Source organism: Mus musculus, chromosome 4, assembly GCF_000001635.26.
Source record: "Mus musculus strain C57BL/6J chromosome 4, GRCm38.p6 C57BL/6J".
Taxonomy (NCBI): domain Eukaryota; kingdom Metazoa; phylum Chordata; class Mammalia; order Rodentia; family Muridae; genus Mus; species Mus musculus.
Window position 1 is genome coordinate 138,248,432 of NC_000070.6, and position 23,141 is coordinate 138,271,572.

Below are 23,141 nucleotides of genomic sequence, written 5' to 3' on the forward strand. Positions count from 1 at the left end.
GTGTGCCACCACGCCCGGCTTTTTCCCTTCTTTTAAAAAAAAAAAAAAGCCTGGCGGTAGTGGTGCACGCCTTTAATCCCAGCACTCAGGAGGCAGAGGCAGGCAGATTTCTGAGTTTGAGGCCAGCCTGGTCTACAGAATGAGTTCCAGGACAGCCAGGGCTATACAGAGAAACCCTGTCTCGAAAAAAACAAAAAACAAAAACAAGTCATATTCATTTTGGGGGCTGGAGAGATGGCTCAGCCACTAAGAGCATTTGTTGCTCATGCAGAGAACCTGGGCTGTGTTTTTAGCACCCGTGTGACAGCTAATACCCATCTGTAATTCTAATTCCAGAGGTTTGTCCCCCCACCCCCACCTTCTGTTCTCTGAGGGATTCAGGCACAAATGCGATATATATGCACACATGCAGGCAAAACACTTATAAATCTGAGTAGAGAAGTGTCTCACGTGGTTAAGAGTACTGGTTGCCCTTCCGGAGGACCTAGGCTCCATTCCTAGCATTTGTATGACAGCTCACAACTCTCATAACTGCAGTTTCAGAGGACCTGACTCCTTGTGGCTTGCAATGGTACCAGGTATGCATGTGGTGCACAGATATAAAAGCAGGCAAAACACACATACAGATAAAAATTAATAAAATGAAAGAAAAAAAAAGGAATGGATCATACTCACAATCAAAAAGAAATCTAAATTTATAAAATTGTAAAATTTTATTCTATAAAAAGTGCATTTTATTTAAAAATAAAATAAACTAAGATGAAGTAAGGAGCTTTAAATATTTCTTTTTAAGAGTTAGGAGGGAGCCTTTTCGTTTTTATGTATCCTGAGTTGCCCGTTTGGTGAACTGAGCTTGCCCCCCCCCTCCCCCCCGTTGCTCCTTCACTGTCCAGGCCTGGAGACTGTTAGGGAGATTCCTTACCATTCTGCACAGGGGAATTGCCAAAGGTCACAGACAAAAGAAATTCAAAATAGCATCGGTATTTACTGACCCTTCACTTACCAGGTCAGTGTCCCTGTCAGGCCTTCCAGTTCTCACCTGGCTGAGTCAGGGGTGGTAATGGCTATGGGAGAGGCCCTGGAGGATTAACATGATTAAAGTGTTAATCTAAGTCCCACTGGGGAGAGAGAAGTGCCTGGTTGTGGGCAACAATCACACCTTATTGTTGCCTCTGGAAAGGTGTTAGGAGCTCTGCAGAGACAAGGGATGCCCAGAGCCGTGCCCTGCGCACTCTGCACTGCACCTGGGAACTCCCCTGAGGCTGCAGATTCAGGTCCACCTTCTCGCGGGCTCTGTCATCTGTCTTGGTGTCCCTCCCTGGGTCTGAACCCTTATGTCCTGGATTTCTGCGGTGTGCCACACGGGCAGTTTCTGATGCGTTCTCTCTGCAGATTTCGGGTTTAATACACACCACGCGCTTGCCTGGCTCGGATTTGCGATTTATTTGGGCCACCTACTGCGCTCCTCACCTAATGGGATCAGAAGAGCTCGCCCTCTCGGCTCTGTGCGCGCGCTGGCTAAATTCACTCACCATTTCCCCATCTAAGTGGATTTCCGTGAGGCCGGAAGGACAAGAGTCACCACTCCTGCTGGACCCCAGCTGAGCGGTCCAATCAATCTCCACCCAGTAAGTGGATTCATGCCACCAAGTCCTCTGCCATTTGCGTGTGAAGGGGTGGGTCTGCAAGGTCATTGAGCGACCGTGCAGACCTAGTGGAGTAGCTAGGTCTGCCCCGAGGAGCAGACGAGTAGCGAGGCCCTGAGCTCACCGAGTCTGGACAGCTTCGTGGAGGAAGAGCGACAAGGAGGAGCCAACCCAGGTCGCAGCGTGGGCGGAGCCAGGTACCCTCGCAGCCTCTGATTGGGCGGCACGGCGGAGCGGAGCGGCTCCGATTGGCTGGTGAGGCCGGCGCCGCGGCCAGGTGATGCCCAAGGGGTCGGATCCCAGGGCCACGTGGGGGGCGCGCGGCGCGGGGGCGGGGGCGTGTGCGGGGGTGGGGCGGGCCCCGCGCTGGGTAGGAGCAGAAGCTGCGGGAAACGGAGCTGTGAGACCTGCCAGGAGGCGCGGTAGCGGTGGTGAGTGCTCCTGGGAACCCTCCGGGGGCTGGGCCGAAGCCGGGAGGGTCTTCCCAGAGCGAGCCGCACCCCCACTTCCCTCCGCCGGCAGTTGCCATCACCTCAGTCCCCGTCACCATACCTCCCTTTCTGGCGCCGGGGCACCTGTGCCCCTCCGAGAACCTAGCGCTGCGTGGGGATGGTGACGCTTGCGAGATCGCTGTCTGCGCTCGCACGCGCTCCGCACCTCCGCTCGCGATCCTTTCCGCGTCTTCCCTATCCAGCCTTGTGTACTCCCCGCGACCAGATAGATTTCGGGAAGAACAGAGGCTGATGAACAGACCCAGGAGGTGGCTGCCTTCGCGGTCCCCTTCACAACTGAGGAACTGGAAGCTGGCAGGCCAAGGTCACATCAGCCAAACCTGCTGAACCCCAGTCCAGTCCCTTGTTGCGCGGGTCCAGGGCCTGTGGAGATGGTAGCAGAAGTGTGCTGGGCTGGGAGCCCAGCCTTTCTAAACAGTTCCATACCTAGCGCCTGAGTTGTTGCAGCTATGAGGCTACTACTGGCTACTTCTGCACAGATACAGACCCAGTGTATACCAAGGATGGATGCCTGCTTGGGGGCCCCATAGACTGTAAGCAGAAGGGTACTGCCTAGCCTCGGCAGAGAGTCCTGGGTTTGCCAGCTCTCCATCCTGTGATGTGTGCCTTTAGTCCAGTAGCTGGGGTCTGCAGGCTTGGGAGTCTCCCAAGTACCCTGAATGGATAGATTGTTGAGTTTTATGGTGCACAGGGCCCTGTGATTGGACGTGAAGTATAGAGTTAACATAGCCAGTCTCCTGCTCCTAAGGAGAACACCCCCCCCCGCCCTCTGGAAAATAGAAGCCCGTATGTGCCTCTGTAGGTATGACCTGGCCGCAGCAGACAAACCCCTGTGGGAAACTTTTTTTTTGGTTCAAAGAGATGAGTTGGGTGTGTGGTCGTTTTCAGGGTTTCAATGAACCCTGGTGACCTCCTTGGTCTAAGGCAGGATCAGACTGGAAGAGGGGCACACAGTTCCTGTTTCTGGGGAGGCTAAATATAAGGAGGCTGGGGACGACGGCCAGGTGCTTGGAGGATGCTGTCCACCCGCCTTCTCTCCCCCCCCCCCCCCCCCCGCTTCTATATGCCCCTTTCCCCCACAGAGGACTGGGCAAGCTGGTGTCTGTGTGTGTGTGAGTGTGAGCTTTGCTGACCCTTGGCTCTTTACCCTGTGCTTGCCAGGCGCAGGCAGGGGTGTGAAGGGCTCTCGTCAGCTCTCTTTGTCTCTTTCGTGATTGCTTTTCTTTTCATTCGTTCCATCCCGCTTCCTTACGGGTCTCATTGCCGGCTATGAGTCTTGTGGTCTCTGCTTCCTTGTTCTCTTCTGCCTGCCTTGGTGATTAGAAAGTGAAGAAGCACTTCACTGCCTCCGGGGGAGCTGCGTCCCCCTGCTGGGAAGGGGCAGGCGGCACGTGGCAAGACTGTGGTCTGCTTTATATAAACAACAGATGTGCCGTCGGGACAGGCGACTGGGAAGTGAGCAGGGTTAGAAGGGAAGGTTGGCAGAGCGAAGGTCGGCAGCAGCCTTGGGGAGGTCTGGGTGGACTGGGGCAGGGGCGGGGCTACAGCCATTGTTTCCCACTCTCCCTGGTTGAAGCCTGGGCTTGAAGGTCACTGGCCAGTAGGGTGGAGGGATCTAAGAGCATCAATTCTAAGGCACCCGAGCTCCTCCCTTTCCAAGTACATCTGCCGCTTTGGTACTTTCAGGCCACCCTACTAACTCCTGCGCTCTCCTGGGGAGTCAAAGCCTCCAGGCCAGCTTCCTTCCCAGCCTGACTTTCACCATCGCTGAGGGGTTCCAGTTGGTGTCACCTGGACAGGAAGTCTTGAAAGTGGCTAGACTCTGCTGTCTTCCCAAGCTCCCTTCTGGCCAGCAGATGGGGGGAGGGGGGCGGCTTGTACCTCATATTACCCAGAGTTTTCAGGAAAGGAAATGAGTGCATAGAGAGGTGGGGCGGCTGCACCAAAGCCACACAGATCTTGTGCCCAGGCCTCTCTGACCTGAGCCAGTCATTGCAAGAAGGCTGGTGAGAAGGCAGCTGGGAGAGGGCAGGTGTCTCTGGGGATGCTGAGTCTGCAGGGACCCCAAGGCTTTCCTCCACTCTGCTTTGCAGTAACTGGTCCATTGATGCATCTGTCCCATAGGACAGTCCTCCACCTCTGGATCTGGCTAAAGGTCCCGGGGGGGGGGGAACAAAAACAAAAATCAGGGCCAGGACGGAATGCAGTTTGTCAATCTCCTGGGTACTTGTCCATTTTCTCTGCACTCCACTTAGCACCAGCTCTTCCTTGGGGTGGGTTGTGGTTTTCATACTGCGCAGAGGGCTTTGGGATTCAGGAAGGGAGTTCAGACTGGGCAAATGAGCCAGCAGCCTTTCAGATGGGTTCCATCAAAGCGAGCTGTCCAGCTCAGAAGCGCCCCTGTGCACCATTCCTGCGCAGGGGCCTGCTATGGCTCCCCACTGTCCACAGGGTAAGGTCTCATTCTTGGGCTGATGTTGAGTAGTAATGTGCGGCCTGTGCTTTGGCAGTCCACCTCAGGTCCCAGCTCGCCTCTTTTGTGCCTTCTTTCTTGCTGCAGTTACCCGCACCCTTCAATGGACAATTCTCAGACTCCTGTTTTCCCTATGAGACGTTTGGGGGTTTTGTTTGTTTTTTTGTTTTTGTTTTTGTTTTGCGCGTGTTGGGGGGGGGTCTTGTATTGTCCAGTCTATCTCTGAACCTCCTGGGTTCAAATGATTTTGATCCTCCTGCCTCAGTTTCCTGAGAAGCTTGAATGGTGGGCAGACACCAGTCCCTTCCCACACTAATAGCTGGTTCCAAATTTCCAGCAGCTTCCCCTATCACGGAGAGTCCAGTGAGCACTCTAACCTCAGCTCTAGCTCAGTGGCCCATGGCAGGAACCATCCCACCCTCACCCCCCCCACACACACCTCCCAGTGTAGCACTACAAGCCCCCAGCCTCTCCTGGGGCCCCTTTCCATTTCCCCACCATCTCACCCGACTAAGGCTTATTATCAACTTTCCCGCCTTGCTCTCCAAGAACGCTGTTGCTCAGAAGCAGGCAGAATTGGTCTTTTGTCTCTGTCACGTGCCCCGGACGTTGGTGAGCACCAAGCAGGTACTCAGTGGGTTTGTTGGCTGGTTGGTTGAATGAATGAATGAATGAATGAATGAGTACCAAAGCAAGCAAATTTGAACAAACACACCAGCCCCTGACAGGGGGCTGCCTGAAAACCAACCTCTCCCCTGCCCATCCTAGCCTTCTCTCCGTGGAGCTTGAAGCTGGGCACGCTGGGGACCATGCAGAGGGCTGGGGCCGGGGCCCGAAGGGCTTCCGACTGTGGGCCTGCACCTTACCGGCCCAGGTGCATTGCCAAGCTTGCCCAGGTGGGTGGGTGCCTGTCCTGTGTGTTCTGGAAGGTAGTTGCGGGGTGGCTACTCCCTGGGGTTGGGGAGGACCTGGGGCCCAAGGACCTGACTCTGTCTCCTTTGGAGTGGGTATGTGTGGATATGAATGTGTGCGTGAGAAGGTGAGGCCCATGTGACCCAGCCAGGGCCACCTGCTGAGAACATTAGCAGAGAACTCCGGCCTCCAAGGACAGTGCTTGGACACTGCACACAGCTTGCCTACATGGTGGGATGCTGTGTGTATTGGAGCTATGGGCCTTACTTCCCCGCCTTGCTCTCTCCATCACCACCAGTATGTGGGATCCTTTCCTGTGGATGACTTGGACACTCAGGAGAGCGTGGGCCTCGTACAGCAGCAGCTATGGGCCCTGCAGGTGAGGAGCTTGGGGAACCATGGTGGGCACCATGAATAGCAAACTTAGATGAAGCTCTGAGGGCACATGACGCCCAAGGAGGGTGGGGGCCAAAGGTCTTCTGAGAAGTGACCCAGAAAGTGCCAGGCTTCAGGACTCTCCTAGATGCCTGGGGATCCATGCCCCACAGGTGTGGAATCAACGTCCCAACAGCATGACTATTGGGGGTTTGCCACCCAGGCCTCTGTCCCTGGGCAGGGGTATCAGAACTTGCTGAGCAACCTTGACAAGGGATGCTGGGGGAGGACTACATAAGGCCAGGCCTGGGAAGTGACGTCTGCCTCTGTCAACTGTCTTCCCCTCAGGACTGTTCCCGACGCCGGGCTGTCATTCTGAAATTCAGTCTTCAGGGTCTCAAGATCTACAGTGGGGAGGGCGAGGTAGGCAGGGTAGGGGGCAGGGCAGTGAAGATAAGATGGGGTATGGTCTGCTTATAGTTTACCCTATGGCCGTCTAGGACAAGTTCAGATAACAATGGCTTACCTGACCCTTCGGAAGCCCTGGAGGCCACCTCCTGTCTTAAATATCAGGGACATCCATCCATGAGATTGTCTAAATGCCCAGCCCAGCATTGTCCAGTGGCTGTGGACAGTCATGGGCTAGAGACGGCAGGAAGCTCTTGCATGCTTGCCTGTCCATCCCCCTGGCTACCCACTGCACAAACAATGTGGCTGCCCATTGACTGCCACTGGACAACCCACAGCTGCAGGCCTCTTACATAAGGCCCAATGGTAGTACCCTGGGGTTCTCCATCACCTGCCTGAGACATTGTTACTATTTGACATGACAGCAAGAGATGCTCAGGGGACTGCTATCACATGGAGAGTAAATGGCAGAGCTAGACTTTGAAGTCCTAGCATTCCTACCCCAGAGACCAAGTATATAACCCCGGGCCCGCTGCCACTGCTTCTGTGGAGTTCCAGCCAGAGACCACTCCGTCACTGTTCTGTCCCTCAGGAGTGGCCATCCTGACTTTCGTGTCTGCAGCAGGCCTGGGGCCATGGGCAGTAAGGGCTGGGCTTGGCAGGCCTTGGGGAAAGAAGAGTCTCTTCACTCCAGGAGGTTGGCAGCCCATGCCAGACATTCGAGGTCCTTGGGCCACTGCCACACAGGTGTGCCACACAGGTCTGAGGCCTGCTGTTACCACAATGCCTTACAGGTGCTCCTAATGGCCCATGCGCTGAAGCGCATCCTCTATGCCACCTGGTACCCAGCTGCCTGCCAGTTTGCTTTTATTGCCCGGAACCCACGCAGCCCATCCAGCAAGCTCTTTTGTCATCTCTTTGTGGGGAGCCAGCCTGGAGAGGTACGGGACCTAGGGCTGTACTGTCCTTCGGGTGCAGGGGTGAATCCATGCCTCCCCACACTGGCTTAGGGCTGTGTGGAGCACATCAGCACCCCTGACATTCTCTGGGGCTGGGAGCAAAACTAGACAGGACTTTTCTCTCCTGGGACGGCCCAACCTCCCTCACCCCGGCTCATTCCCCACCACCTTTCAAAGCTCAGCCCACTTGTAACATGAACCACACTCTAGCATTTGGTTGTCCCTAATGACAGAGATTTGAGGATTTTTTTTAGCACCAGAGGCCATGTCCAGGTTCTGAGCTGTCTCTAGGTTGCCCTGTATATCCCTGTGTAGTAGACAGGGTAGGTCATGGGCAGGTATACGAGAAGTTAAGGCTGGTGTGGTCACTGTGAATGACAGATCGGTGGCAGCCAGTCCATTAGTCAGTTCCAGCATTTGCTCTATGTGGATCCTGGGTGACAGGTGGCAGAAGCCGGTGGTTCCAACGTGCTAGGTCTGGATTGTGAGTGGCAGGGTCGGAGGAGGGGGTGTTTCATGTTCAGGCCCCGGACAAGTGAGAGTTTTCAGGGTCCCATCTCCTTAAGTCCTCCGAGGGTCATGGGGAGGTGAGGATGAGCTGTCCCATGTCCTGCCCTGGCTCACCCAACAGCTCTTAAGTTACAGAGCCAGGGCAAAGGTGCTTAGCTACTCTTCCTGGTGGCATTTGCAGCCCTGAGCACTGGGAGGATGGTGAGTCTTAGGTAGGCGTGCATTGGGCCCAGGGTTGAGCTCTCTGCTCCTGGCATGATACCTGTCACAGAGTGGCTTTTGCAGTGATGTGCCCAGAGAAAGCTGGTAGCAGAGGCTGCATGTGGTGAGATATTGAGGGCGAAGTAGGAGTTTCCCCAGGAAGTTTCTTTGTGGGGGGACACATGAAGTTAAGGAGCCATTTGTAGCCCCAGAGCTGGTGCCTGAGACGCCTTCCAGGAGGCTGCTGCCGCTGAGCCTCCCCTCCCTCTCCTCCTCCCGTCCTAGGTCCATATCCTGTATCTGCTGCTCTGCCGTTCCTTCCAGCTTGCATACCTCTTGCAGCACCCTGAGGAGAGGGCACAGTCTGAGCCTTGCCTGGCGCCTGTAGGGGACCTGTCCCTGAAGCCACTCTGCAGCCCTGGGGTACCCCCTGCATTAGTGCGAGAGCCCTTCAGCCGGGATCAGCTGTCACAGAATGTTCATGCCCTGGTCTCCTTCCGGCGGCTTCCTGCAGAAGGGCTCCTGGGCAGTAATGGGGTATGCAGTGCCCCAGTCAGGAAGGGGTTGGGGGAAAAGGCTTGGGGGTTATGCTGCAGGGGTAGGCTTCTTGCGTGGGGGGGGGATTCATCTGGCCTCAAACAGATGAGTCTGAATCTGCCTGCCTGTGGGCCCCTCTCGGTGCCCTAGAAGGAGCTGCCAGAGTCAGAGGGCCGTGGGGGCACCCGTCATATTCGCCTGGGGAACCCCTACTGCTCACCCACACTGGTGCGCAAGAAGGCCATTCGCAGCAAGGTGATCCGCTCCGGGGCCTACCGAGGCTGCACCTATGAGACCCAGCTTCAGCTGTCAGCCCGGGAAGCCTGTGAGTTGGAGGGGGTGGCTGGCTGGCTTGGCAGGGGCGGCGGTTCACGCTTGTTCTTTTGAGGCTGTAGCCGCCTTCCTCCCAAGGCTGCCTGTGCATGCGAGGGCACATCACGCTTGAGGGCTTATGCAGACCACAAAGCAATTGTGTACAGAGTGTAGGGTTGGAGTGTTGAGGGACCAGATGTGTGACTGTCGGGTGGAGGAAGAGGTTTGGTCGGGGGACAAACCACAGGATAGGGGATGGGTGGTAAAAGGGCAGGTCTGGCATTAGGAGGCTCCGCCATGCTTCCTCTGACCTTCGTGGTCTCCATAGTTCCTGCTGCATGGGAGGCGTGGCCCCGTGGCCCTGGTGGCCCCTCGTGCCTTGTGGAGAATGAGGGAAGCCTGACAGAGAACATCTGGGCCTTTGCTGGCCTTTCCAGGTAAGGGGGTTCTGTCCTAGCCCAAAGTCCAGTCCTTTGGGTTGGGTATAAAAATGTGAGGTAGACTCCTTGTCACATGCACACAGGGTACATTGTCATGGACTTTAACTGTTGGTGAGTGTGGGATGCTCCCAGCCTAGGTGATCTCAGGCCATGACTTCCTCTACCCAAACCTCAGTTTCCCAGACTGTAAAATGGGGCTATGGAGAGGAGCCCTCTGGGAATGGCCTGTCCCTGACTGCCTTCCCATGGCTCCTCCAACCTCTCCTGACCAGAACCTTGAAGTCAGCAAATCATGTCTCCAGAGCCTTAAGTTCCTTCGACTAACGTTCACTGAGTGGCTGCTCTGGTTTGGAACTTCAGAGGTCACAGATTCAGTCTTCTACCACCACCATCAAGTTCTTGGAGCTAGTATGTCCTTGACCAAGACAACAGTCTAGGCTCCCTCCCCCTAGGTCCTGTGCTCTTTCCCTGCTGCGGAGAGATGTGCATGGAGCCTTCCTGCTGTGGCCAGAGCCAGGTACCAGCGACCAGTGGAGCCTGTCCGTACGGACCCAGTGTGGCGTGGTGCCTCACCAGGTCTTCAGGAACCACCTAGGCCGGTTCTGCCTAGAGGTGAGACTGTGGGGTTATCCTCTGGGCCTTCCAGCCCTGCCCTGCCCCACAGCTGCCTCCATCTCTGGCATTTCTTAGTCTGCCCTTTTAACTGTCTTTGAGCTCCTGAGCCTACCTCACTTTCATCCTGTTCCCTCACTGGGAGCTCTCTGGCCCCACCCCTAACCTAGTCCACTCCTATCTACTTAGCTCTGCAAGCCCTGTTTCTGTTCCTTTTGGTGTTTGTTGTTGGTTTTTGTTTTGTTTTTGTTTTTTGTTTTTTGTTTTTGTTTTTTGAGCCAGGGTCTCTCTGTGTAGCCCTGGCTGTCCTGGAACTCACTCTGTAGACCAGGCTGGCCCAAAACTCAGAAATCCGTCTGCCTCTACCTTCCAGTGCTGAGAGTAAAGACGTGCGCCACCACAGTGCCTTCACTGGGTGCTGACCACAGGGTTCAGGGAGAATTGCTGAGGTGCACAGCCACTGGGGTATCTCCTCTAGAGGTATCTTTTAGAGGTTATCTCGAGGAGAGCTGGCCCAAACCCACACAGCCTCTGAGTCACCGGTTTCCAGGCCTGAGCTGTCGAGGCTTTTATATGGCAATTGTACAAGGACAGAGTTATGGCACATTCTCCCTTTCTGAGTTTATCCCCTTGCTTCTCGAATGGCAGGCATGTGATGGGAGACCAGGGTAGGGGTGGAGTGAACTATGGGGCAGGTGACCAAAGCTAAGGACCTTTCTCCCCAGCACCTGCCAGCAGAGTTCCCCAGCCTGGAGGCCCTGGTGGAGAGCCACGCCGGGGTGGAACGAAGTCTCTTCTGCCCACTCAGCATGGGCCGTCTCAACCCTACCTACGAAGAGCAGGACTGTGGGACTGAGGGAAGGTTCCCACGGACTCTGCGGCCCCTCAGCCACGCCAAGTCTGAGGCGGAATTGCAAGGCCTGGGCTAGGACACAGCAAGCCCCTAGCCCCCTGGTCCCTGGGCGGCTGGGGTCATTCTGCCCTTCCTGCACCCCACCCACTGGTCACCAGCTCCAAACAGGTCAATCTGCCCCTTGATTGGTCTACCATCACTCCACTGCCATGGGAGAGGAGCCCTGTGATTGAAATTGGAGATGCCAGGACCTCTCCCAGGACCTGGGACCAGCTGAGATACCAGGATGAGCAGGTAGAGCCAGGGTGCTGGTAACCCTAGGTGACTTTGGGGAGTGGCCATGGCCAGGTTCCTAGTGTCATCCTGGTGCAGAGACTTTTGCAGCAGTTCCTGGAGGTGGGTGCAGCCCTTGCTGGAGACGATGGGGAACCCCAGAACGCTCACCACAGGGAAGCAGATGCTTAGGGAGTTGCTGGTTTGCACCATCAGCTCATTTCCTGGAGTCACTCTGAGTGGGACTAGCAGTGAGCAAACCGCACTCAGTTTGGTGGCTGCTTTAGGAAGCCACCTCCTGTTGGTGCTTCCTTGAACACAGTGCTGACCGTTGGCCATGGCTGGCACTGGTAACCTCAGCCCCATTTGCAGTGGAGAACTAGGATTAATTCAAGTCCCACGGGGATGGTGGGGGGAGGTGACATTAGCAAGGGGCAGTCCAGGGACAGATTCTAGAGGAAGGCATCGGCCCAGCCAGGGAATGACAAATTCAAGCGTCCCTTAAGTCAACTCCGAAGAATATATGAATCCACCCAAAAGTACAGACTTCTTAGGTGGTGGTGGTGCACGTCTTTAATCCCAATGGTTAGAAGGCAGAGGCAGGCAGATCTCTATGAGTTTGAGGCCAGCGTGATCTACAGAGCAAATTCCAGGACAGCCAACGCTACTCTAAGAAACCCTGACTCAAAAAATAAAAAATCAACAACAAGAACAAGAACAAGAACAAGATGGATTACCTTTGGAAGCAGAGGGGCAGGCAGGGAGCAGGGATGTCTTCATTTAGTGCCTTGAATACCACATGTTTCAGTGGAAGCCGCAGGTTTTGGGTTTTGGATCCCTTGGGAAGGAAGTGGCCTCTATTGAACAGAGAGGGGACAAACTGGGGAGAAAGATGACAACCCAGGCTGGGTGCTTCCAACATCCCTGTCTCCCTCCCCCCAACCTCCGCCCCGCCTCTCCCCGACACTGGGATAAGACCTCAGCTCAGTAAGTGCATTGCCATTTCTTTCACTTTCAAGTGAGGCATCTTGTGAGGGATGGAGAGAAAGGCGCCTGTGGAACTCTTTCACAAGAGTTCACCTCCCTTCCATGCCATGGCCACTTGCATGCCTACTCCTGAGTAGGGCCTGGTTGCCATGGGAGCAGAGAGATTAGCATATCCATCCCGTGTCCAACCGCAGAGTTACACCCAAGGAAATTTGGTAGCTACTTTGGCCCAGACTCTAGGCCAGGGCTCACCTCCAAGAGGGTATGTTCGTAGTGTGAATCTCCAATGTGTACAATACCAGGAGAACCTCCGCACATCCAAGGGACCACCAGCCTTCCCCCATGCCCTTTGACATTTTTCTTCCAAAGCATTTATTGATCGCATGGTACAAATGACGCAGTCTGGAGCCCATGTGTTCAGACAGTGTCTTACTTACAAGCCATGGCTCTGTGTCTATGCAGACCACCACCACGGCTCTCTTGTGTGCACTTTGAGACAAATAAACCCCATTCTTCAGTCGACTGCAGAAGTCGTTTTCCTGTTTTGCTTTTGTCTGTCAAACATGACTGCAGCTGGCATAGGACCGAGGTCCTGGCCACCAGGGTCCAGAGAGGTCTGAAGGGATTAGGAGATGAGGTTTCGTGGGAGGGCCTTTGAGAAAAAAGTAGATGGGTCTGTGAGCTGGCTCAGTGCATTTTGTCAAACCTGCTAAACTGAGTTTGTTCCCTTGGTCCCACGTGGTGGAAGGAGAGACCCATATCCTGTAAGTTGTCCTCTGACCGCCACACTGGGTGCACATCCATGCATCCATACAAATGCACACACACGCGTGAGCACACACATGTAATTTATTAAAATTCAGACTCTGATCTGTTTACCGTCTCAGCAAAGTGTAGTAGGTGCTTTGTACAGCCCACATCTGCCTAAACCAAACTTCAGCTCCAGTTATATCCAAGATACTTTTCCTGTCGCCCCCCCAGCCAACAGAGGATCCTTTTAAAGGTGACCCACAGAAATGGCTCATTTGTAGTCATTCTTTGGTGCATGTGTGTGTGTGTGTGTGTGTGTGTGTGTGTGTGTGTGTGTGTGTATGAGAAGATGCGAATGTTAGTTTCCCCTACTAGACTGCAAGAGGCTGTCTTCCCAGAGCCTGTCAAATGACTGATGGTGTTTCTGTGCCTAGGAACTCATGGGAGCACTGCAATTTGGTGGTTGGTGGCACAGACTGGGTCAGGAGGTTAGTCTGTGTGGCCTTTCCAACAGAAAGATTAACTCCTAAATTTTTTTTGTCTTTTTAATTTTTTTTTCAAATATATTTATTTATGCGTGTGAACCTGCTTACAAGAGTCCTTCCACCTTGTGGGGTCCCGGGCATTGACTGGGACCATGTAGGCATGGCAGCAAGCACCTTTCACTGTCTGAGCTATCTTGCTGGCCCAGTTTTCCCGTCTTTTAAAAATATGAATTCTTAGGGCTGTGGATAGGGGGCAGTGAAGTCCTTGTCACTCTCAGACTGTCCCTCTCAGTCTGTAACCCCTAAGGGAAGTGGAGTCAGATGTGGGCTCCAAGTCTTACCCTGCCTACCTCTGCGGGGTTGCTGAACCTCACTGGGCTGGAGCTGCGATGCCTGTGAGACAGAGCAGAGGATGGGATAGGGTAGTTCCTACGGCCTGGTGCATCCCCTGCACCCGGGCTCTCCCTCGCACTCGCCATTCCGTCCTGTGACGTCACGGAGGTTGCCCAGCAACGGCGAACGCCGAGACGGCGTGCACGAGCGCGAGCGTGACCCGGCCAGCTCCGGGGCTCGGGTCGTGCGGCGGCGCCTGCAGCGCGGATCCCCCGTTCCCCGCCCGGGCCCGGCCTCAGGGACGGGCGAGCCCGGGCGCGGGAGGCGGCGGCCCGGGTTCCAGCCCGCACACTTGTCCGCCGAGCCCCTGCCACACCCAGTGCGCCCCGCGGGGAGTCCCGGCCCCCTGGTGCGGCCCCGCCCCCGCCGCCAGGCCCCGCCCCGCGCGGGCTCTGGCTCCACCCCCTGGACCGGGCCACGCCCCCGGGCAGCCATGGCCTCGGAGTCAGTGAAAGTGGTCGTGCGCTGCCGACCCATGAACAAGCGCGAGCGCGAGCTGAGCTGCCAGTCGGTGGTGACGGTGGACAGTGCGCGCGGCCAATGCTTCATTCAGAACCCGGGAGCGGCGGACGAACCCCCAAAGCAGTTCACCTTCGATGGCGCCTACTACATAGAACACTTCACCGAGCAGATCTACAACGAGATCGCCTACCCGCTGGTGGAGGTGAGGGCGTCCCGAGACTGAAGGGCCAGGCTCGGGGCTCCCGGAAAGTGGAGACAGGATAGGTGGGTTAACCCAGCCCCTACCCCAAAAGCCAAGCGAGAAGGCTCCGGGCACAGGTAGATAGCGGCAGGTTAGTCTGAAGGCTTGTCCTGACTGTATCCACCGGGGACCTGCCCCCAGTGTGGTGGCAACCTCCCAGCTGAACCCAGCACCCCAGCTGGTACATGCCCGTCCTTTGCAGCTTTTTCTGCAGAACTTCAGACCCAGGACTGCTCAGCGTCCCTGCTTGTCCTAACCCGCATCGCTTGCAGCCCCATTACCAAAGACTCTAGACTCCTGGTCCTCTGTCCTCATTCCAGACCTGTAGGATCCTGAAAGCTCCAGCCATTTTCCTCAGCCTCCTTCCCTCCTAAGCGTCCCAGGAGTCTTCTCTCCTCTGTTCACACTTGCCCCCATTTCAACCCCACAAGCAAAATCCTCATGTTTGAACTCTTCTCGTTTGAGTAGTAGAGAAAACACTTGTCTTTCCAAGAAAGAAACAGTGTGGTGCTTCCATGTGCTCCAGTATCTGAGGTTTGGAGAAACCCTTATGCAAAGAAATCCCAAAATATTTAACACGGATGCTTTCTATTTTGACTGGCAGGCTCTTTCATCTCTTCTGCCTCTCCTGCCTATTGAGATGTGTTTCAAAGCCTCCAGCCTGTGTGGTGCTGAGCCAGGAATAGAGACGCATCCTTAGAACTTAGGGTCAAGCATGCATCTCTGCTTTGCTGAACTCTGACCCCACTCCAAAGGCTTTCTGACTGATAATGTAGACCACAGAGCACTTGACCAGAGGTGGTGCCCTCTGAATACTCAGAAGGCAAGGAACAGCTGCCCCAAGGGAGCAGTCCAAGGCTCTGAGGGTAGCTCCGCTATCATCCTGTTGACCTGATTTTTAGGCTAGAAGGAATCAGAGATTTCATCTGATTCAGTCCCTCTTGCTTCTCGGGTGTTTGAATCTCCATCGAGTAAAGGCCTCGCCCTTGCTTGCATGTCTTAAGTGGCTGTAGCTCGTGCCCTGGAAGCAGCCTGTTCCATTTTTGTTTCTTGGTCTCCAGAGTGTCCCACGCACTCAGGCCTCCTGGGAGCTTTCAGTCCTACTTCTGTCCCAGGGACCCTGCAGAGCACTCGCCTCCCTCTATCTAGAGATGACACCTTGACTATTTGAACGTGTGTTCCTCCTCAGCCTTGCTTCTGTCTAGGGCTGTCAGCCTTGCTCAGGGTGAGGCCTCTGTTCTCTTCTTGTGGATTATGCAGTGTCTGGACAAGGCCTACCCAGAGAGGAAGACACTAAGGGCACAGTGACAGACCTCTTGGATCTCTCTTCCACTTCCGAGTCCCACTGTGCAGACCTATCTCTGGACACTCCCCAGACTACAGATTTGACATCCATCCATTCATTAATCCATTCACCCCTCTGTGAGACGAAACATTAGCATCTCCACTCTGAGCCCCAGACTCAGCACAGGAGGGGATGTGAAGGAGATATGACTTGCCCTCACTAAGCTCAAGGTCAGAGTTGAGTTCAGCTATGCTAAGTTAGCAATCTTTGGTGGCAAGTGGGGGAGGGACAGCATGGGGAGGCCGGCAAACCTTGGAAGGGATGGAAGGGAGAACAGAGGGGATCAAGTGTAAAATGAGCCCAGCAGGAGGAGGCCAGGCAGGAAGGTGCAAGGCTATAGGGGAGAGGCGGGCATGTAGCATGTAGTGTGTAGCATGTAGCGTGCAGCGTTTGGTCTTCACTGAAAGAACTGGAGTCATTCTTGTCAGAGAGCTGACTGAGGCCTGAGGAGGACATGAGAGGGACGTGTGGGAAGTGCATACAGATCACAGCTCTGGCTGCTTGAGCCAGGAGCAGATGTAGCATTGAGACCAATGGCTGGATAACTCACAGGCCTGCTCGCTCTGGTGTTTCCCAAGGTTTTCTGGTCGGTAGCTTGGGCCTTCTGTCCAGGACCCTATCCAGTGCTGTCCCTGCACTTCAAATGTCACATTCTGCCTTTCCCTGTCCTCTTCTGTCCCTCTCTGTTCCTCATCTCCTGTCCCTGACTAAGCTTTTCAACTGTCCTTGGGCTTTCTTCTCCACACCCACCCTTGACTGACTCCCATCCCCTCCTGCCTTGTCCGACCCCCCAGCCCCCAACAAGCAGCCCTTGCCTAGCCTGTGCTTTAGGTTTGATCTCTGTACGCACACGCACACACAGACACAGACACAACACACACATGCACGCAGAGTGGGAGTCGATTTCATAGAAACCCACTAATAAGTTTCATAACTCAATAAGACAGGAAGGGATGGCAGTCCACAGTGAGTGGCCAAGCAGTGGACACTGGGGACCTGTTCCACATGTGACCCACCCCCTGCCCCAGGGTATTTGTTGAAATCTTTATTTCCCCTTAGAAATACACCTAAGGTTGTTTTCTGCTTAATTCCAGGGCAGTGCAGTCCTATAGAAAATTCTGGAACAGTGGGGATGCTCTGTGTTTGCCCTGACCACTTAGGTACCCACTAGACGTAGGTGGCAGTTGGCACGGAATAGAGGCTGGTACTGCGGAGAAACTGAGTGTATTAGATACTTTTGCATCACTGTGACGCAGATACTTATCAGAGGTGGGGAGGGGAAGGCTTGTTGTGGCTCTCAGGCCATCAGGGCGAGGTTTGCTGGCAGCAGCACCCAGAGGACCCCCTCGCCCCCTCACAGCCGATCAGCCAAGTGAGCTGGAGCTAGGGAGTGGGCTATAAGCTTCGAAGGCCTGTCCCTAGTGAACCACCTTCTGCCAGCTCAGCTCCTGAAGGTTCTGCAGCAACCCCAAACAGTGTCACTAACCAAGAGACAAACGATCAAAGCATGACCTTCAGGGGACACTTCAGTCTCAGACCAGAAATTTTTTGTTTGTTGTTTCTCAAGACAGGGTTTCTCTGTGTAGCCCTGATTGTCCTGGAACTCACTCTGTAGGCCAGGCTGGTGTTGAACTCAGGGGTCCACCTGCCTGTGCCTCCTGAGTGCTGAGATTAAAGGTGTGCACCACCACCACCCAGCTATCATAAATATACACACATACACACACACACACACACACACACACACACACACACACACACACACACACACACTGTAGCTGTCTTCGGACACACCAGAAGAAGGCATCAAGATCCCATTACAGATGGTTGTGAGCCACCATGTGGTTGCTGGGAATTGAACTCAGGCCCTCTGGAAGAGCAGACAGTGCACTTAACCACTGAGCCATCTCTCCAGCCCCAGGCTATAATAATTTTTAATTAAGTTAAATTCAAATAAATAAATAAAGCTGTTTTGTATCATAGACTTTGAGCTACATTAATAATTTTAGCCCCCCGCCCCCAGTGATGGCGTTTTAAAAACTGAAAGGAACAAACTAAAACTGATTATAATGCAGTATAATTATAACATTTCATAAAACAATTACATGCATGATAACAACTCTTAGTATTTTATGTTCCTTAATTATATCAAGACTTTGAAGTCTGTAGCCTGGCAGTGGTGGCGCATGCCTTCAGTTCCTGCAGAGGGAGGCAGGGGCAGGGGGATCTCAGAGTTCGAGGTCAGCCTGGTCTACAGCAGGAGTTCTAGGACAGCCAGGGGTAACACAGAGAAACCCTATCTTGAAACCAAACCAAACAATACAAAATTGAGGCCAGTCTGAAGCCAGAGAGATTAAAGAGGTAGTGACTCTGTTGGTACTGGGCTTGCCTGGCATGCACACGGCTCTGAGTTCAACTCCAGTCCTCTTAAGCCCTCGCGGAGGCCTTTGCTTTGGAATTCCAGGGCTTGGAGAAGTGGAAGCAGGGTTGGCTCAAGTTTATCCTCAAGGACTGCTGATGTTGAGGTCATTCTGGATGCATGAGATATTTGCCCACCCCAAGAAGACAACTAGCTCCGTGGTGGAGCACTTTTGTAGTACACATGAGACCCTGTAAAAAAAAAAAAAAGCTCAGTCCTCCAAGTTGCACCAGTGCTGCCTCCTCAGTATAGCTCGTGACTACCCAGGAGAATGGAGCATCCGCTGTGTGGCCCTGAATGTTCCTACAGAGTCCTTACCCTGGGCTTGGGCTAGAGTGACACTCCTTGTACTGCTTCGTCTTTTCCAGAGGTGTCACGTGACTCCTGCTTTAGCTGTGTGAGGGTTTGAGAAGTCAGCGCAGGCTCCCGGCTGCGTCTTCTCTCTCCAGTTGCTTGTCCCCATTTCACATCCCTCCTGCCTCCCCGTCGGGAGCTGCAGGACCCTAGATTGAGTAGACAAGGGGCTGGGAGCTTTGTGTGGGTACCAGCCTTCTTAAGAATCAAACCAGCTCTCAGGGATTCCTGCTGAGATCTGTTTGGGTCACAGGGTTTTTTTGTTTTTTTTTTACCCCAGTGAAATTCATTGTGGGCATCATGTAGGCATAGGGGTCTGGGAACGGACTTCTGGGCCTGTATTCTGATGGACGGTGCCGTATCACTCACCTGTCTTGCTGGGACAAAACACCCGACCAACTTAAGAAACTTGAGGAAGAAAGGGTTTGTCTGGCTTACAGTTTGAGGGTGGACAGTCGGTCGCTGTGGGGAAGGCATTGAGGCGGGAGTGTGAGTCACACTCCAGTCAGGAAGCAGAGAGAGACAGGAACATTGCCCTTCAGCCCTTCTCCTTCAGTCAACCTGGGACCCCAGCACGTGGGATGGCACTGCCTATGTTTAGGGTGGGTCTTCCCACCTCAGTTAACCTAACCTAGATAAATACTCCCTCACAGACATGTGGCTGATTTCCGTGGTAACTCTTTAAATCCCATCAGGTCGACAATATTAGCCATCACCGATGTCCCACAGGGCTGCTGTCTGTAGCCCTGAGAGCTCTAAGGATAGGGACTGCGGCAATGTTTTCCGCGATCTCCCTCTAACCAGAACAGGGTTCCTGATGTAGAAAAGGCAGCCAGCACTCACGGGGTGAATAGACACACCCATGAGTGAAGAATGACTGGCCTTCGAAGTAGGACCTGTCTGTCTGTCTGTCTGTCTGTCTGTCTTCTCAGCTTTCTCACCCATACCCCACTCCCAGATCCACCAGCCGCTGTCAACCACTCTCCTGTGTCCCCTTGGCATGGATCAGCCTCCTCTTCCTGTCTCTTGACCAGGTCCCCTCTTCAGCAGGTCTGCTTCTACCTTGCCTCTCCTCTACAGAAGGCTGTGCTTGCTTCCTCCCACACCTTCCTTCGGCTCCCTCCCTTCACTGTTGGCTGACCTTCGGCCCCGTGTACATCTGCCTGGCCTGGGTGAGAGGCACCGTGGCTGGCTGTCCCGCAACGTTCCCGGCAGACATTAGTGAGCACCTGTCCATGCCTGCCCTCGCCATGGCTAATGCATATGATGAGTCAGTTTTAGGAGGGGCTGTGTTCTTATCCTTTATGACAGATTAGACTGAGGCTCTACTATTGCTGCGATGAAAACGCCATGACCACAAAGCAAGTTGGGGAAGAAAGGGTTTATTCGGCTCACACTTCCAGGTTATACTCTGGAGGAAGGTTATATCACTGGAGGAAGTCAGGAAAGGAACTCAAGCAGGGCAGAAACCTGAAGGCAGGAACTGATGCAGAGGCCATGGACGGGTGCTGCTCACTGGCTTGCTCTCCATGGCTTGCTCAGCCTGCTTTCTTATAGAACCCAGGACCACCAGCCCAGGGATGGCTCCACCCACAAGGAGCTGTGCCCTCCCCATTGATCACTAATTGAGAAACGCCTTACAACTAGATCTCAGGAAGGCTTTCCTCCACTGAGGCTCCTTTCCCCGTGACGACTCTAGCTTGTGTCACGTTGACACACAAAACCAGCCAGTACACTGTGTGCCAAAGACCAGTCCCAGTGTGTGTGGTAAAGGATGGAGTTGGGCTGGGGGTGTGACTCAGTGGTGAAGCCCTTGCCTGGCATATACAAGACCTTGGGTTCTCTCTGCAGCAGTACATGGAGAATCAAAATGAACATGGAGGTGTGAATTGAACCAAGTTGGCTTCCTTGCGCAGGCTGTTAAAATCTCTCCACCTTGGCACAACGTTTAACCCCATCAGACTGGTGTTTGAGGTCAGAGTGGTGCCTTGTTTAATGGAGACCCAGGTAGGGTCAGTGGACTGAGCACAGTGCTTTGGTTTCCTCTCGTGCAGGGTGTCACCGAAGGCTACAATGGGACCATTTTTGCCTATGGCCAGACAGGCAGTGGGAAGTCTTTCACCATGCAGGGACTGCCAGATCCCCCCTGCCAGAGGGGCATCATTCCCAGAGCCTTCGAGCACGTGTTTGAGAGCGTTCAGGTATGGGGCTCCCATGGGAAGGGATCAAGCTAGACTCACAGATGGTCACCAGGGCACCTAGGGTCGCAGGCATGGACCATGGATTGCAGTGAGGACCTGGTCTCAATTCTGCATGGGTCAGCAGAGGCAGGCAGGTCCTGGGTTCTAAAAACAAGGTGGGTGAAGAACATAAGACTGAGAATATGCTATCTGTTCATGCTCTCTGGTGCCATGGTTTTTTTCTGCTGTCTTTGAATGCTGAAGTTCATCTAACATCCCTTGTGGTTGAGATGACACTGAACGTGGTGGCCGGAAGCGGTTATCACAGTCATGGCTCCCCTATTTACTGAGCAATTACTAAAGACCAAGTCTTGAGTGAAGGCCATTATAGACTTATCTCCTCGTCCCAAGACTGGGCAACTCCCAACTGTGATGGCCCCAAAGCCAGTACACTGTGTGATCTGGAGCCCCAAAGTCCCATCAGTCCAAAAGCCAGGGCCGTGGTCACTTGTTTGAACTCCTGGCTTCTCCCTTGAGTAGGGAGGCTGCCATCTCCCTTCCCATGAGGTTTGGTGGTAGCACATTGGACAGATGGCTGTAACATGGCTTGGAGGTTTGAGGGTCCAGGAGCCAGAGAGGAAGGTTTACCAGGTCAGACAGGGCAGGGTTGGGGTAAGAATCCATGTGTCTTCCCATAATGCCCTAGCTGTCGAGTTCTGGACAGCAGGAAGGTTTAGCATCGGCCATCATTTCAAGCTCTGTTTGCTTCCTGCAGTGTGCAGAGAACACCAAGTTCTTAGTGCGGGCTTCCTATCTGGAGATCTACAACGAAGATGTCCATGACCTGCTGGGCGCTGACACCAAGCAGAGGCTTGAGGTGGGTGTAGATCTCATGTGGGGTGGGCAGGGAGGTCCGGGGGGAGAGGCAAGGATCAAACAGTTCCAGGACTCAGCATCCTGTGGACTCAGTTTCCCTAGTGCTGGGATCATGTACAAACATCACTGTGTCCACTCAGTGTGGGGCTTTTGAATGTTGGGTGTTCTCAGAGTCCATACTGCCTGGGGCTGTGACTGCGTCTACTGATATCAACGGCTGGAACTCACCTTAGGCAAGGCCACCTCTGTTGAAACAAGGTGGACTTTTGCAATAGATTTCTGTTTTAGAAAACACTCCCACTTTTAAAAGTTATTATGATGGCTGAGTGGTCGTGGCGCACACCTTTCATCCCAACACTTGGGGTGGGAGGGCAGAGGCAGGCAGATGTCTGAGTTTGAGGCCAGCCTGGTCTACAGAGTGAGTTCCAAGATGGCCAGGACTACACAGAGAAACACTGTATCAAAAAATATTTGTGTGTGCAGTGTGTGTGTGTGTGTGTGTGTGTGTGTGTGTGTGTGTGTGTGTGTGTGTGTGTGTATGTGTGTGTGTGTGTATGTGTGTGCACATGTGTGTGTGTGTGTGTGTGTGTGTATAAAATGATGCTCTAAACAATGTCATTAGGTACTTACTAAGCACTTAATATTTACTGACTCTTTCGTCACATTACCCCACTTCACCTTGGTGGCAGATGTTGTCATCTGTAGTTTCCCAGTGTGGAAAGGAGGCTCAGAGAGCTTCAACATGTCTAGGTTTTACAGTGCAGCAAGTGGCTGAGTCTGGACTTGAACCCACATCTCCCTAACTCAAGGTTTTGAACCTTAGGCACCTTATGGTAGTGATATTTTTATGGCTAGGATTCCATCATCTTGGTCTATTTGAAAGAAGGGGTATTACAGCCGGACAGTGGTAAAACACACCTTTAACCCCAGCACTCAGAAGGCAGAGACAGGTGGATCTCTTTGAGTTGAAGGCCAGCCTGGTCTACAGAGCAGGTTTCAGAGACAACCAGGGCTACACAGAGAAACTCTTGTCTCAAAACAAACAAAACTGAAAGGGGGTATTGGAGGTTGAAGACAGTAAATAGGCCAGGCCCCTCAGCAGAGTGCTGGCACCTAGTAGGTGGTCAGGATTCGAGCTATTTCAAGCTGTTAGGGATTAGAGAAAGCCCAGAAAAGATGGGGGGTATCAGGTGGATCCCTTGGGGGGGTGTTAGAGTCAAGGATAGAAGAACCACTCATGGCGAAGATTGTTTGGCTTCCTCAGTGCCTCGAGCACATTTCATAATTTGTCCCAGTCCCCTTGAAGACAGGGTTCAGGGTGGAGGAGTGTTGCTTCCTAACATCAGGAGCAAAGCTAGATACTTGCAGAACTTGCATGGCTGTTTCAGCCACCCACTGGGATCAAGAAACCTGCCAGACTGGGGTTAATGGCACAGCCTATAATCCCAGCAGTGGACACACTGAGACAGGGGGATTGCAAGTCTTAAGCCAATCTGGGATACAAAGGGAGACTGTCAAAGAAAAAAAGAAAAAAAAAAAAAGAAAGGAAGGAAGAAAATCTAGAGAAGGAGGGAGGGAGAGAAAGGAGGGGGAGGGAAGGAGAGAGACAGACAGACAGACACTATG

The 23,141-nt window shown here is 53.7% G+C and overlaps 2 protein-coding genes across 3 annotated transcripts in view; both read left to right on the plus strand.

Annotated features, from left to right (window-relative positions):
* The first annotated feature begins 1,979 nt into the window (after positions 1–1,979).
* On the plus strand, positions 1,980–12,537 carry Sh2d5 (SH2 domain containing 5). The gene is made up of 10 exons (NM_001099631.1): positions 1,980–2,077; positions 5,400–5,527; positions 5,842–5,922; positions 6,267–6,341; positions 7,121–7,267; positions 8,282–8,533; positions 8,684–8,858; positions 9,174–9,282; positions 9,738–9,897; positions 10,623–12,537. Exons 2-10 carry the CDS (start codon positions 5,441–5,443, stop codon positions 10,824–10,826), a joined length of 1,290 nt encoding a protein of 429 aa, NP_001093101.1. The 5' UTR covers positions 1,980–2,077; positions 5,400–5,440; the 3' UTR covers positions 10,827–12,537.
* Positions 12,538–13,819: 1,282 nt separating this feature from the next.
* Kif17 (kinesin family member 17) overlaps positions 13,820–23,141 on the plus strand; it is a 39,723-nt gene continuing 30,401 nt past the window's right edge. For both annotated transcript variants that reach the window (NM_010623.4, NM_001190978.1), the window contains exons 1-3: positions 13,820–14,302; positions 20,514–20,660; positions 21,415–21,516. In NM_010623.4, coding sequence (NP_034753.1) covers positions 14,072–14,302; positions 20,514–20,660; positions 21,415–21,516 — 480 coding nt within the window. In that variant the 5' untranslated portion in view covers positions 13,820–14,071. The remainder of the gene's footprint in view (positions 14,303–20,513; positions 20,661–21,414; positions 21,517–23,141) is intronic.